Here is a 13803-nt window from a genome sequence, read left to right on the forward strand (position 1 = left end):
CCATGTTGAATGTACTTGCTTTGACCAAGAAGCCAGCAAATGATACATAGAACCGAAAAGGCAAACAGAGAATACATTCCTGGGCTCAAATTCCAACCAAACGTTACGCTATGGTTTCAACAGAGACAGACCTTGACAAAAATATATAATCTGGTGAGGGGAAGCTGGATGTTTCCATGCGCTTCACATCTAGGGGTCAATCCTAGGTACGATTCTCACCGAGATTTCTCCTGTTGTTCTACCAAACCGACCTGTCAATATGCGGATTGCGATCCTCACTCTCCTCTTTGGAGCCGCGCTGGCCGATACTTCATCCTATGTCACGCTGAAGCCTACCAATGGCAACAAGGTTTGTTTTATTTTTGTTCAGACCTCATATTCTGAGCTACCAAGGCTCTTCCATGATAAGCTAGCGATCTTCCTTTGATCTTGAATTTTATTGACGTATGTATACTCTTTCGTACGTAGGATTCTGATTACCCAGCAAGATGCTACCCCGATCCCTGCAAAGGAATCACCTTTCAAAATAAGACAGCTGTGTGTGGTGATCCACGCCTCGGTCCAATCGATCTGCCCCGATACTTCCCCCTTTCCACAGAAGTTGCAACATACTACCGCTTTGGAGACCTGTGCCCCTACGAATTTCTCGCAAAGTATAGCGTAAACGTCTCAGATCCGAACGCCTTTCTCATCTTCCCTGGCGCCAACGGGTTCGCAAACACCACCAATCAGACACCCATCGTTGGCATTGCAACCTTGGAGAAAGGACGAAAAATAGACCGATTTGGAGACCCAAACGGTACCTTCTTGTCTCCCCTCGGTGCACCTTACATCGAGCGCGCCCTGCCACCTAAGAATTTGTTCGCACCAGAGAATAGCAGCTTTCCCTACAACTACCATGTGTATCAAGTGCTGGAACCAATTACTGTCGCGTTGGGACCGATCACGGGCTGGTTTGAGCAGCCGGGCCTTGGTACGCAATTTGTCTTGCAAGGGAACGACACCGTGGCGGGTTTGGTTGGTTCCAACAAGCTGAAGATCTTGGAGAAGAGGGAGTATGATGAGGCTGCAGACTTTGCTGCAGATTATTTGCCTACCCCTCCCCAATAGTCTTCCTGTTGGCTTCGTCTATATTCCCGTGCACTAATCATAATCATACCGGGGTTACAACAGGGTCCAGAGATGTATTCCGGTCATGTGTGATAGATTGTTTCAATTGTCATCCAAAGGGACTATATTTCTATTCAGCTTGTATACCTAGGGATCGGAGAGGATGAGAATAGGTGAACTGTGAGCGAAAAATCGAGGACGATATGTAATTGTTGTTGCGTATGCCGAGCGGAGCTAACCGCCCGTAGACGTCTATATTCTCTTAGGTGACCCTGGACAACGAGCAAAGTACTGGGTTTTGGCCCACCGCAATATTGATTTCAGCATTGACGTTAATTTAGCTAATGCTGAGCTAAAATCGATAATATATACAAATGCTAAAAGTTCAGGGACGAGGAGGGTCAGTTTGGCAATTGCAAGATAGGTCTTCAGCCGACTTCTCACCCTCTCTATTACCCATGCACTCATCCTGGTCACCCTTGGTCGCGCGATGTTAAATCGGTGCTCACCTTGTCTTTAGGTATATTCGGAGGATATAAGTCTCTTTTGTGCAATTATTGCTACATACGACCATAGGGTGTGGAGAACAGGGCTTCCCGTCCGCTCAGCCGTACTTAAGCCACACGCCGGCCAGTTAGTAGTATGGTGGGTGACCACATGCGAATCCTGGCTGTTGTATGTTTTTGATTTTTGGATTTTACTTCTATTATGGAATGAAGACACTGCTCTTGCCGCTCCACTATTATTATTAACCCCTTCAGACCCTGCGCAAAGGAGACAACTGGTAAACCGAACCAGCGATTAGTGAAGGCCCCAGACAAGAAGGTGCTTCGGCTATTCGAATCTCTGTCGAAGCCATACATCTCGATTCTGATTCAGATGCGATCAATGCGCATTGCACTGAACCACTTCTTATTCAAAATCAAGGCGGTCGAATCAGATGAGTGCTACTGCGGAGAGGGGTCTCAAACACCGAGACATATCTTGATGCAGTGCCCGTTGTACGCTGATCTGAGGAAGATCTTCCTAGACAAGGTCAGGGCGACTGATCTTGGCGACTCGACCGATTACGATGCAATTATATCACACTCGTAGGCCACCCGCTACGTGGCCGAATTCATGCTTCAAACGGGCCTTCTGGAGCGGTTCCGACACGTCGAAATCGAGCCAGAACCACCAAAAGAAGGCGACGGAACAACGAGCCAGGATAGACTGGCAGGCGCAGGTAGTGAAGACGATGGGTATTAGGAACACCGACACCCGAGGCCTACCGAGAGGTCTTGGAAGACTACATCCAACACTAGCGAACGCCACAAATCGAGACGGAGCAGGAGGAGAGGGATACCAAAGAGGGCAGAGATGGAGATGCAGAGGAAGCAGCAGGCTATTGTGAGGGCTGATTGAAAGATTCATCGTGGGATTGAGGACATTGAGGGCGTTTTGGTACTGTTTTCTGGCTGGTTTTATATGGCAATACGCCGTTTTCCTATGTATCTACTGTTTCACGCGCGGGACTGGCGTTCGGAATACTCTTGCCTTCCGCCGGAGGAAGCGCCTGCAAGCCATTACGCCACTAGTTAGGCTGCATCAGGTTAATAGAGTGTTGATTGATTGATTGATTGATCCAGCCAGGATCTCCCACAAGCGCAAAACTTAACGTTCGTACTCGTGCATCATCTAGATAAAGGTGGGCTAATAGAGAAATGGAAAAAGAAATTGGTCAATCTAATCGAAGGTTTGACCGTACTCTTATTCGCAGTCCAACCACCTGGATCCTATTAATAGGTGGACGCGTGCATCGAAGCTTTTCATTGCTTGGCTATCAAACTGTATTGCCTAGACAGAGCCAGTATCATCCATTTGTAGTGGCATATAGACAATGGCGCTGAAATAGGGAAACGGCATTGTTTTTGTATATAATATACCGCATAACATTTGTCGTCTTGTGTCATCAAACTTTTTTTCAATCTGCCCCTGACAAAGGCCAGGGTACGTTGCTAGCCTGCAGTCCATTCTTTTCACTCTTTTTCTGTTCTTGTCTTTTGTTGTCTCTCAAAATGAGCTCCTCGTTTAAGCTTTATAAATACAACCCATCTTCAGGGGCAGCAGTGGCATTCGCAATTTTCTTTGCTCTGAGTATTGCAGGCCACCTCTGGCAGGTGTATCGCAATAAAAGCTGGTTCTTCATACCTTTTATCATAGGTGGATTATGTGAGCGCGTTTTAATTTTCTTTCCCGAAGAGGTTATAATGTCCAGCACACTAATTATTTCACTCGATTTTCAGTTGAGGCCTTCGGATATGCAGTGAGATACGACAGCGCAGAACAACCCCCGAATTGGACAACCATGTCCTACGTTGCCCAAGAGCTATTCCTCCTTTTAGCGCCCTCTTTATTCGCGGCATCGATCTATATGATTCTCGGACGAATCATTCTACTATAGAAAGGTGCCTCAAACGCGTTGGTCAGGCCCTCATGGTTAACGAAAATCTTCGTTACTGGTGATGTGGTTTCATTTCTTATGCAGTGCGGCGGTAAGCTTTAGAGACGTCCTCCTCTTTTTAGAATAAAAGCAAGACTCACACAATAGTTCCTAGGTGGCGGCATGCTATCGAGTGCCAAGTCCGAGTCGATGATGAAACTCGGGCAAAATGTGATCGTGGCAGGTCTGGTTGTGCAGATCATCTCATTCGGCTTTTTCATTGTTGTCTCCGCCGTCTTCCATCGTCAAATGCTCGCAACCCCAATGCATTTCATGGTCCAAACCACTATCCCCTGGACGCGATACATGATAGTGCTGTATTCCCCAAGTACTTTGATCATGATCCGATCGATCTATCGAGTGGCTGAATATGTGCAAGGGAGCACCGGGTATCTTCAAAGCAAAGAAGCCTTTGTTTATATCTTTGACGCATCTCTGATGATGATGTGTTGTATTTTGTTCAATATTTTTCACCCAAGCAACATTCTCTTCAAGTCAACAAATGGCTCAAATGAGGATGTTGAGATGTTGAATGACACTGGATACAGGAACGTCCAGTGAGACTTCATATCCAGGGATGACTAGAGACAGTAATGATATGCAGGACCTTGCTGGCTTCTTCTAGTGTGGCTGTACCCGATTAGATTTCGGATGCTAATTTGTGGATCATAAGGTTGTTATCTCTAATAGATGTCATGTTCATTCCTTTTGCTTCATATTCCTCTATTGTGCTGATCTATCTATGCCTGAAAGGAATTACAGTTGCCATTCATCCCAAATATCCAGGTAGAATTTGGTTATTGAGATTACCTCGCCGTTGTAACAGATCTCGCCTTCCTTCGTTGGAGTGTCTGGACCTGGAATGTGAACCCAGGAGTGACTGGGACTACAAACATTGACTGGAAGTTGGCCGCCCTGTTTGAGAACTTCCGTACAATCTCCACATAGGTCCACTAAGCAGATCTTGCAACTGTAGCCACCTTTCCACCGGGTATCCATCAATCCACAGCGTCCGTAGCAGATAACAAGGAAAATTTCCGATACAGAGTATGTCTGCATAAGCGAGATTGCCCTGGCTTCATCTCCTGTCCCGATAAGGATCTTCGAAGTGATGTAATTCCTCTGTTGGGCGCCCAGTTTGTCATCACTGTACGCACCGGAAGTCGCAATCTGCATAAAAGGGCGAAGCAACGCATACCCTTCCTCGCGTCGTCCAGCCAACAATTTCCAGGAACCCAATACAAGGCTCTGGAGCGGCAACATGGTATACGAGGGCAGATTTTCAACCAGGCTGTTGGTGCTGACACAGACTTCTTCCAGGGCTTTGAGGTGTTGGTCGGCTTCAGGTGTGCATATTCCTATGTCGAAGGCCTTCTGAAGCAGACCAACTGCGTAATCCTTACCAACGTAGGTGTGTAGATATTTCAGAAGGCTGTCCGAGGACATGAATGTCGCTGGGAATTGCAACGCTGTCTTCCAGATCTGCAATGCTTTCTCTTGCTTGCTATCATAGACGTAGAACAAATCGGCGAGCATAAGGTTGAGAGCAAATTCTATGATTGGAAGTTGATCATTCCGTGCAACTGCGATTGTTGCACGATAGGCCTTTTCCAGCCACTCTATCTCTCCATTTGACTTGAAAGCCGCTGCGACTTTCCAGTACTCCTCATAAGCCTGAAGAAAGGCTGAATGACTCAAGAACAAGGACGTCAGATAGTTGAAGTTCTCCCGATTGTCCCCTTCAATCGGCACTTCCAAGCTTTTTATGACACGAACAATCTCTGCAATGTCATTATCAGGAAGAATTTTGAGATATTTAACCACCACCTGGTTTTGACCCATCGTCAAGTCGAGAGACTTCTTATAGAATGCTAATGCGGTTTGTCGGTCTCCCGCTGCAATTGCTGCATCCGCGATGTCTTCATATGAGCCCGCAAGGTTTTGCGTGTGTATTTTGTCGGCTGTTTCGGGACTATAAAGTGATCTCAAAATTTCTGAACTCGACTTGTAGAGATTCAGGGCCTCTTGATTACAGCCTCGCATTTTCTCCACGCGGGCAAGGCCGCTGAGAGCCCGCCAGTTCCGCTCGTCTAGGGCAATAGCAGCCTGGAAATGGGTCTCTGCGTCGTCAAAGTATCCAATTTCACGAAGTGACATGGCGAGTCTTCGGTGCCATTCGGCATTCTGCTCCAATCCTGCGCTTTCCGCGGCTTCCAGGACCATTCTTGCTGACAGCATCTGGGCAGTGTCAACTCCAACTTGACCATTTTCTAGACATGACACACGATGAACGATCTTTATGCACAAATCAGTGTCCCAGGTGTCTCCTTGGAGCCACTGTTTTGCTACCAATCTCCTTGATGGGAGGAACAGCCCACTCGGACGAGCCATAACGTCTTCGAGCCATTCACGGGTCCCACTCGGGATCGATTCCGCGGTCGCGCATTGCTTGACAATCACGATGATAGCATCAAGAGTTTCCATATTGAAAATTTCGAGAGAAACCTCCGGCAACCAGTCTTGCATGAATTCTTCGTCTTTAAGGAGTTTCAACAGCGCAAGGCCCGAGGCTACCTTGAGATTTTCATCATCAACTCCATCGACATGCTTGCAAGCCAACTTCACATGATCAGGCCACCTGCGAATAGCATACTTTCGCAAAGACTCGTACTTGGTGTTATTCTGCGTTTTGCAACAGATAGTTTCCAGACACTCACGCAATGTTATCATGGCGCTCTCGGCGATATCGACACCAACAGCAGGATGTTGTTCCTCAGAGGACACTTTCCCCTGGACGCCATTCTTGAAAATCTCGCCAATAGATGCATGGCAAAAGACGACCTTCGTTGAATTGGGGTTGGAAGCATAATCAACCTCTGGCTCTGTTTCTTCATTGTTGTTTTTCTGAATGTCGATGGCCCCCAATGCTTTGTAGAATTTAAGAGGATCGCCCTCGAGATCATCGGTGGTCAACCCATCGTCGCGGTTTAAATCCAAAAGTACTCCCCACTCAGACCTAAGCCTCTCCTCGAGTTTCGGGATACCTTCTTCGTCACCAACTCGACGGCAAAGTACATCATCCATGACCGCAAGAGGTAAAGGTTCCGCAGCGCACGCAACCCAGGATAAGATAGCATTGAAATCGCCCGCCTCATCTTCGTCCTCGAACATTAAGCTGTAATTCTCGAGGACATTCCGCACCTTTTCATTCAGACCCTTTGGTGCTCTATGCAAGGCCTCGCGTAAGTTTTCAGGACGAGACTTATGGCCAAGTTCTCTAATCATTAGATCAACCCAAAGGAACATTCCTTGTGATTTCATCGTCAAGGTATCGGCGATCTCTTTCTTCAACTTTGGAAAACGAGCAAGGGATCGCGATTTTGCAATGCTGAGGTTGATGTACTGAGTCATGTCTCGGCTATTCTTGAATCGATCGACATGAATTGTTGGAAAAAGTTCATTTGTCACCATAGTTAGCTCATTGAAGACATGTTGCCGTCCAGTCAGGACAATTTGAATTTTCAGAATAGCGTGGTCTGCAACCATGTTAGTTCAATCTTATTGGTAGAGGCCATAATCTACCCTGCTAAGGATGTCAACATCATACCGGATGTACTGTCTGGGGCTAGAAGATTGAAAAGACTCTCCCGGTCCTCTTCGAAAGCTTCATCTAGTCCGTCTATGATAAGATAGATCCCCTTTGCACCTTTCCGTAGTCGGAAGTAATTCTGAAAGACCTCTCTCCAAATGCTTTCGGGAGATTCAACCTCTCCCGGAGAAGAGAAGCGTGAGTCAAAATAGGATTGGAATGTCGCATCGCTTTTGTAGATTTGGAATGCGAGGTCTCTCAGACATTGGTCTATCTTCCTTGTCTGTGGGTTGTTGTTCCTGAAGAAGAAGAACGCTACCGAGTCCCGCGAAGCTTCTGTACTCTGCAGAGCCACCTCTTGTAGAAAGGAGATTATACTAGTGGCAATGAAGCTTTTTCCAAACCCAGGACTCCCAGCAAGACAAAGCGTGGTGGCTTTCTTGTCTAACCAGTCCTTAAAAGCTTGTTGGTCTCTCACCCAACTTCCCGTCCCGGGAACGCGTTTCTTTGAGATTGCCTGGAATATATCCTCCGGATTCACAGAAGGCTGAAGAATGCTCTTGGCTCTGTTGAGCTGTTGTTCCGCGCGATGTTGTATCTGGGCTGGCGAAGATAAATTTTCAAGAACATTTTGTATATCTCGATTCGTCTTCTGTTGTAAATCGAGAATCTGTTGAGTTTTTACCAGTGTCTCTGCACCTGCAAGCAGGTCTTCGTTCCTCGAAAGAACCTCTAATTTAGCAAGTAGTCCCGAGATGACTCCGTCGTCGCCGAGTAGCGCATTCTTAGCGAACCGAGAAATTCTCTCCCGAGTACCCTTCTTCATGGTCTTGGTGGAATATGCGAAGATTTCCATGAGTGTTACAAGCATTTCGATAAAATGCGATTGCAAAGAAGCCGGGATCACAGCGCGTTCATAAATATTCAGGCGCACCAGGACGTTCTGTATTCCAGGTCAGCGATACCTGTCTCTGACACCTTTATTCATTCAAAGCTAACTCACTTTCAAATTGTCCAACAAATCCAGAATATTGTCGTACGCAGAAGACACCCCTTTCGCTGTGGTCATAAGGTGCGATAAAGCCCCAAGGCAGACCCCGGCGGCCGGGAACGCTCCTCCAGCTTCACTACTAGCAACACTTGCGATGATGCTGATCGGCTTACTGACCTCGAAGAGGACATGAAAGAATCTGCCTTTACGAGATCTAAACTCTGCAAAGCCTTGGTTTTGGGCCTCCAGTGCTTTGAGGAGCTCATCGATCGATGATGGATGGGGAAACTGGGAGTCATCTGGGTCCAGACCCGCCACGTCTGTGTAGCGACGTCGGGCTTCAGCCCAGGAAGCTGCGAATTGTGACATTGGGAGTCTGTCGGAATAGCTTCTTATTATGGACTTTGGGTGAAAGTCTCATGGGAGGAGACAAGGTGGGGCGAAGCAAATTGTTCATGGCGGGGTAGGAACAAAGTTACAAGGCTGGCTTAGTTCATGCCCTGATATACGGTGGGGGTCAGTGCGGCGTCGGATAGACGCCATAGTTCAAAATCCCGTTTTATGAACTATTATACCCGCAGAAAAACGGCTAATCATATTCTTGATCCAATCATATTTGTACTAGTTTTTGCATTATCTGCCCTAGTCATCAGTGCCTCTACCCCCTTTATAGTTACCTTAGATCATAAGATGCTGGTAGGGGTGACGGCCGTGTGCCCAACTACACAGTATTGATCTCTCCAGACTCCACAATGAATTGTTTGTCTTGTATGCCTCTTTCCTTGCTTGACAGGTCCTCAATAATTGGCTTGCTCTTTCCTTCCCACTCCCCTAAGACCTCTAGATATTTCCTCTAGATTGAAGAGCGCACAACGCACCGGCGTTTATTTCCCTGGTTTCTCTGCTCCTAGGGTTGGGAGTCTTCGAATCTCTGAGATACATTTTTCTTCGTTCTATTCAAAGCTTCTCATTCGTCACCTACAATATGCCTCGCCCACCTTACCCCCTGTGGGAGCTATTTGACAAGCTAAAGATCCATCCAAGCTGGGGATATATTATCTATCGTACAACCTACTCCTCTGAATCTGACGCACACTTCTCTACCGTGATCAAGTATCTCGAGGCCTGCATCAAAAAGTCGTTCTTTGCAGAAGCAGCAGAATGTGCAAACAAAAGCACCGGGGTAGATCCTGCGATTTACGAAGGAATATGGGCTCGACACAGCCTTACTGTTATCGAAGATGTGACGCAGTTTGATAGGGCATCAATCGATTCGATTCGCGCTCGCTTCGAGGAGTGGGTAGATGCACAGCACCAGCGTGATAAATTCAACAAATATCGAATGTGTATCGTTATTGATGAGGAATGCCCCCGGACGCTACTAGGTACATCGGCGGAGGCTCTGGAGCAGGAAATAGAGTACCATCGAGATGATACTATACGGTATGTGAAGGTTGTCGAAGCGTGGCCGGAATTGACGAATATGACGACTTCCCCGGATGGATGAAGTGCTGGACCCGCGTGTTATTGGACCTTTGGAATATGATGGGCGATAGTGCTGAAATGAGTCTCTCTTGGGACAAAATCGATGATTTCTGCCCTAAGGTATATTGTGGATGATGAAAGTGACCTGAAATCCGAGTTTCTGTGTCAGCGGAAGAAGATTTGAAGAAAAAGAAAGCGTCCTGTCTGTGTTGGGATGGACTCGCCCTGTGTTTATATCCAATGTATGTACTCTAGTATTGATTATTCATGGAACAACCTTGTTATTGATGCGGAATCGACTCACGATAACCACCTGTACTAACTACTCCCAAAGTGTTAATTTGAAGCACAAGGAACTCTGGCAAAGCGCAATAGGGAGATAGGCAAAGCTCAGGGAAGATTTTTGTGTTCGAGATTTCGGCGCTTACATGCCAGCTAATGTAATCTAAGGCGAGTCTATCCATTATCTGTGACGAAAGATCTTTAACTGACTGTAATTCCTCCGAGTTTCAGGCAGCTTTCTAGTTATGGATGTATTGTAGCTCTTTGGCCTTTATAGGCTGCATGAGATGGCTGTTTCATGCGTAAAAGGGGTATCAGGGTTAGTTTCTGTGACATCTGTATTAAAATTATCGTTTCACCGTCCAGTCCTTGCTTTGAATGAGGAAATCACTGCAAATACAGACACATTGCTTCCCTATAAGGGAGCGTAGATGGGCCCTATATGACTCCAATCAAAGCAGCCACCTAGAGCCCAACTGGTTGCCTCTGTGATTGGCTCCGTCGTATTTTTTCCGATATTGCCAAGGCTGTGCTATCAAGCGGGGTAACCGATGATTATATTGCAATTCAAGCTGCCAGCACTCGAGAAAGAGAACTCATTGTGAAAATTCCCATCAACGTACGCTCGGCGACTATTTCCTATCAATATACACGATGAAGGGCGTTCCGTTCGATTATGCAAAATATGCAGCGTGCATGTTTCTTGTTTACGTTTCAACGCTGCTTGTCTACCGCTACTTTATTCATACTTTATCTCACATACCTGGCCCTTTCCTCGCAAAATTCACATATCTGTATGAGTGGTATTTTGATCTGTATCTTGATGGTCAATTTACATTCCAGCTGGAAGAGCTCCATCGCAAATTCGGTAAGGAAATGGTTTTGTTAGTTTGTTCCGAAACATGATCACCGATCTAGGACGATGACTAGGCCCCGTTGTCCGGATCAACCCTGACGAAGCTCACATCTATGATCCGGACTTACTTGAGTCTGTTTTCAATCAAACCAACGGCCGAGTCGACAAGCCGCCTCAAGTAGCCGGGGCCTTTGGACCATACCCTGCGGTGAGTTGAGCCCATTTGTGTGGTTTTAATACAGCAGAGACGAATGAAGGACTTTGTTTAATTAGACAGCCCCGAAGCAGTAATAACTGACTACGTCAATACCACTCATTAGACCATTGGAACTGCGTCTCATGAGCTTCATCGCCTACGCCGGAGCGCCTTAAGCCCATTCTTTTCGAAAAAGTCCATCAATGATCTCGCTCCGGTGATGTGGAAGCCCATCCACATTCTATGTGAGCGACTCAGCCTGGCATGCAAGGAAAACCAGCCTGTGAATATGAAATACATTTTTGCCGCGGTTACTCTCGACATAATAAACGCCTATTGCTTTGGCCACGAGCCTGTCAATGTCTGCAAATTAGACTTTGCTCGAAAGGATTTTGACGACGTTGATTCGTTCTTGAAAGTCAGCTTAATAAATATCCATATCCCATGGGCAATGCGTTTTACTTATTCTCTGCCGGTACGGCCTGCTTACCATGATTAAGGATGCAAAAGCTTATGGTATCTAGGACGGATTGAACAGTATTCTCGCGCCTGCCATGACAAACATTCTGGAGTTTAGACGTGTATGTGTTGAGTAATTACAATATGGCTTTGTCTTACCAAGTACAGGGGCTGTCGCGCCAGGTAGAGGAAATTCGGAATAGGAAAGAAATGATCCAGAAAGTTGAGACTAAACGGACTATATTCCACGAATTGTTGGGCAGCAAGCTTCCAGTGGCGGAGCTCACACCTGATCGTCTCCGTGATGAAGCATTCAGTCTAGTGACAGCCGGTTCAGGGACTACGTAAGTTTCATGGTACTCGCCAAGGTGCAAAGGCTGAAATTTACTGCAGGGCATACGTTCTACGTGGTACTGCTTACCATGTCTGTGCGAATCCAGAAATACGCAAAAGACTGTATGAGGAGTTGAAAGTCGCCATGCCAGAAGTAATCTCAGAAACGATTCCGTCGCTCTCAAAGTTGGAGCAACTTCCTTATCTAGCTGCTATAGTCCAGGAGGGACTTTGTCTTTGTAATCCTGTAACTCATAGGATCGGCCGAGTATTTCCAGAAAGATCTATAAGTTGTCAAGGCTATGTGATCCCTGCGGGATCGACGGTCAGCCTGACGGCTACGCTAACGCATCAGAACGAAGACATCTTCCCTGAGCCCTATACTTTTCGCCCCGAGCGCTGGCTGGAGAGGAATCAACGATTGGATCGGTATCTTGTGCCATTCAATAGAGGCACACGATCCTGCCTGGGTACCAATCTGGCACGAGCAGAGATGTTCCTGATCTTGGCTGCGGTGTTCCGTCGATTTGATTTCGATGTGTCGCAAGTTTCCCGTGAGCGTGATATCGATGTCAGACACGACTATATACTTGGAGCACAGGCAAGAGACTCTCCTGGATTGATTGTCTTGCCGCGAAATATGGAGACATGATGTCCACTCCTCTCGGATGGCAGTGTGAAAGACGAGACATCAAACAAGTCGCGAGCCTGATTGTCCGGGATCTACTTTTCTGTAAGACCCATCAGGCCTTTGGTCGATGAAAAGATCCTGTTTTCGTTTTTAGGGCCCTGTAACTAGCTCACAAGGTAGTCTGTTGGTCCAGTACTGGCAAAACGAATACATGCAACTTTTACAACCTACGCCTAATACACCCAAGGTGCCAGTTTACTGGCAGGTTGAGCTGTGGACTACATCCCCTAAAGCAACTATTCAAGAGCCCTTAATGACCGCTCTTTTTGATCCACAGAGAGCGGCACAGAAAGTGAGGCGACTTCGCACAGTCCCCTTCAAAGGTACAATTCCTACCAATGGTGCCGAACCAACTCCGAAGCCGAGGCAATGATGAGCAAAACTGGGTACTATGGACACTTTCCCCTGAGACGATCATTAATCTCGTTCCAAAATGGCGGAAATAGTACATTTTAACTATTCTCTCCCTAAGGCTGAGATGATAAGAAGGTATACTGCAAATAGACTCTAGCCGAAACCACATGGAAAAGGAAGGTGCACGTGGCGGGAATAAGGATCCCCAGACCCCGAAGAGAACAAATAATAAATCAGTTCACATGTTCAATTAAACATTCCTTTTCGCGGTGGTTTGGAGTGATTGACGAACGAACGGCTTTGACAATGTCAGAAGAGGGAAGGGGACCGTGTGCAATCATCGCCATGCGACATGTCAGTTTCGGCGCGTCAGGAGGGTCGTTGCTGTGGCAAGCCATCACCAAAAGTACCCCAGCGGGGCGACCGCAGCCAAACAGCGCGCGAGCGGACCTGCGCTGCACGACGTTCTTGTACACATCACAATTACCGGAGGAAGAAAGTTTGAAAGTGTATTTCTACCCTGTTCGACTTTATCATTGGAATAGTGTTTTGGTCGCCAGGGGACAAGGTCTAAGGAGCTTTAAGCTTGAGATGGGGATATAAAACAAGCAAAGCCGAAGGGCTGGATCGTGTTCGAGCGTGTGCTGAGCCTCATGCTGTCCTGTGCTTTGCAGGTGCTGAGCCAAATACTCGGGTCATAGCCTACAACTATGTACTAGCTGTAAAAGCTCAAAGCTCAGGGCAACTTAGGGCAGCTCAGCACATTTCACCGCTTCCAGAGCCTTGGGCCCTGGGCCGAGCCCGCTACCAGGATGGGGGCGGTTTGAGTGTAGCTCGCGTATTGGATTGTGGAACCATATAGAATTATTGTATAGTCTGTATGAACTATATATCCTGTGTCGGCTACGAGGTATCGACTGGACATTGAGTAATGGTCGATGTACCGCGCCGACATTGGCGTAGCAGCAACGCGCG

At 47.0% G+C, this 13803-nt stretch overlaps 5 protein-coding genes across 5 annotated transcripts; 4 read left to right on the top strand and 1 right to left on the bottom strand.

Moving 5' to 3' along the window:
- Positions 1 to 259: 259 nt before the first annotated feature.
- On the top strand, positions 260 to 1110 carry N7458_009310 (TNT domain-containing protein; the record flags this gene model as incomplete). Its single annotated transcript, XM_056912692.1, has 2 exons — positions 260 to 349; positions 469 to 1110. The coding sequence occupies 2 exons, from the start codon at positions 260 to 262 to the stop codon at positions 1108 to 1110; spliced, it is 732 nt and encodes a 243-aa protein (XP_056761541.1).
- A 2504-nt stretch (positions 1111 to 3614) lies between these two features.
- On the top strand, positions 3615 to 4153 carry N7458_009311 (RTA1 domain-containing protein; the record flags this gene model as incomplete). Its single annotated transcript, XM_056912693.1, has 2 exons — positions 3615 to 3644; positions 3701 to 4153. 2 exons carry the CDS (start codon positions 3615 to 3617, stop codon positions 4151 to 4153), a joined length of 483 nt encoding a protein of 160 aa, XP_056761542.1.
- Positions 4154 to 4348: 195 nt separating this feature from the next.
- Positions 4349 to 8541, bottom strand: N7458_009312 (uncharacterized protein; the record flags this gene model as incomplete). Its single annotated transcript, XM_056912694.1, has 3 exons — positions 4349 to 7128; positions 7200 to 8124; positions 8185 to 8541. 3 exons carry the CDS (start codon positions 8539 to 8541, stop codon positions 4349 to 4351), a joined length of 4062 nt encoding a protein of 1353 aa, XP_056761543.1.
- A 616-nt stretch (positions 8542 to 9157) lies between these two features.
- Positions 9158 to 9679, top strand: N7458_009313 (uncharacterized protein; the record flags this gene model as incomplete). The annotated part of the gene is made up of 1 exon (XM_056912695.1): positions 9158 to 9679. The coding sequence occupies one exon, from the start codon at positions 9158 to 9160 to the stop codon at positions 9677 to 9679; it is 522 nt and encodes a 173-aa protein (XP_056761544.1).
- Positions 9680 to 10593: 914 nt separating this feature from the next.
- N7458_009314 (cytochrome P450) lies at positions 10594 to 12435 on the top strand (the record flags this gene model as incomplete). Its single annotated transcript, XM_056912696.1, has 7 exons — positions 10594 to 10807; positions 10870 to 11003; positions 11116 to 11466; positions 11516 to 11572; positions 11619 to 11794; positions 11844 to 12022; positions 12083 to 12435. The coding sequence occupies 7 exons, from the start codon at positions 10594 to 10596 to the stop codon at positions 12433 to 12435; spliced, it is 1464 nt and encodes a 487-aa protein (XP_056761545.1).
- Positions 12436 to 13803: the final 1368 nt, after the last annotated feature.

Source organism: Penicillium daleae (genome assembly GCF_028827525.1).
Source record: "Penicillium daleae strain IBT 16125 chromosome Unknown utg000008l_segment0_segment0, whole genome shotgun sequence".
Taxonomy (NCBI): domain Eukaryota; kingdom Fungi; phylum Ascomycota; class Eurotiomycetes; order Eurotiales; family Aspergillaceae; genus Penicillium; species Penicillium daleae.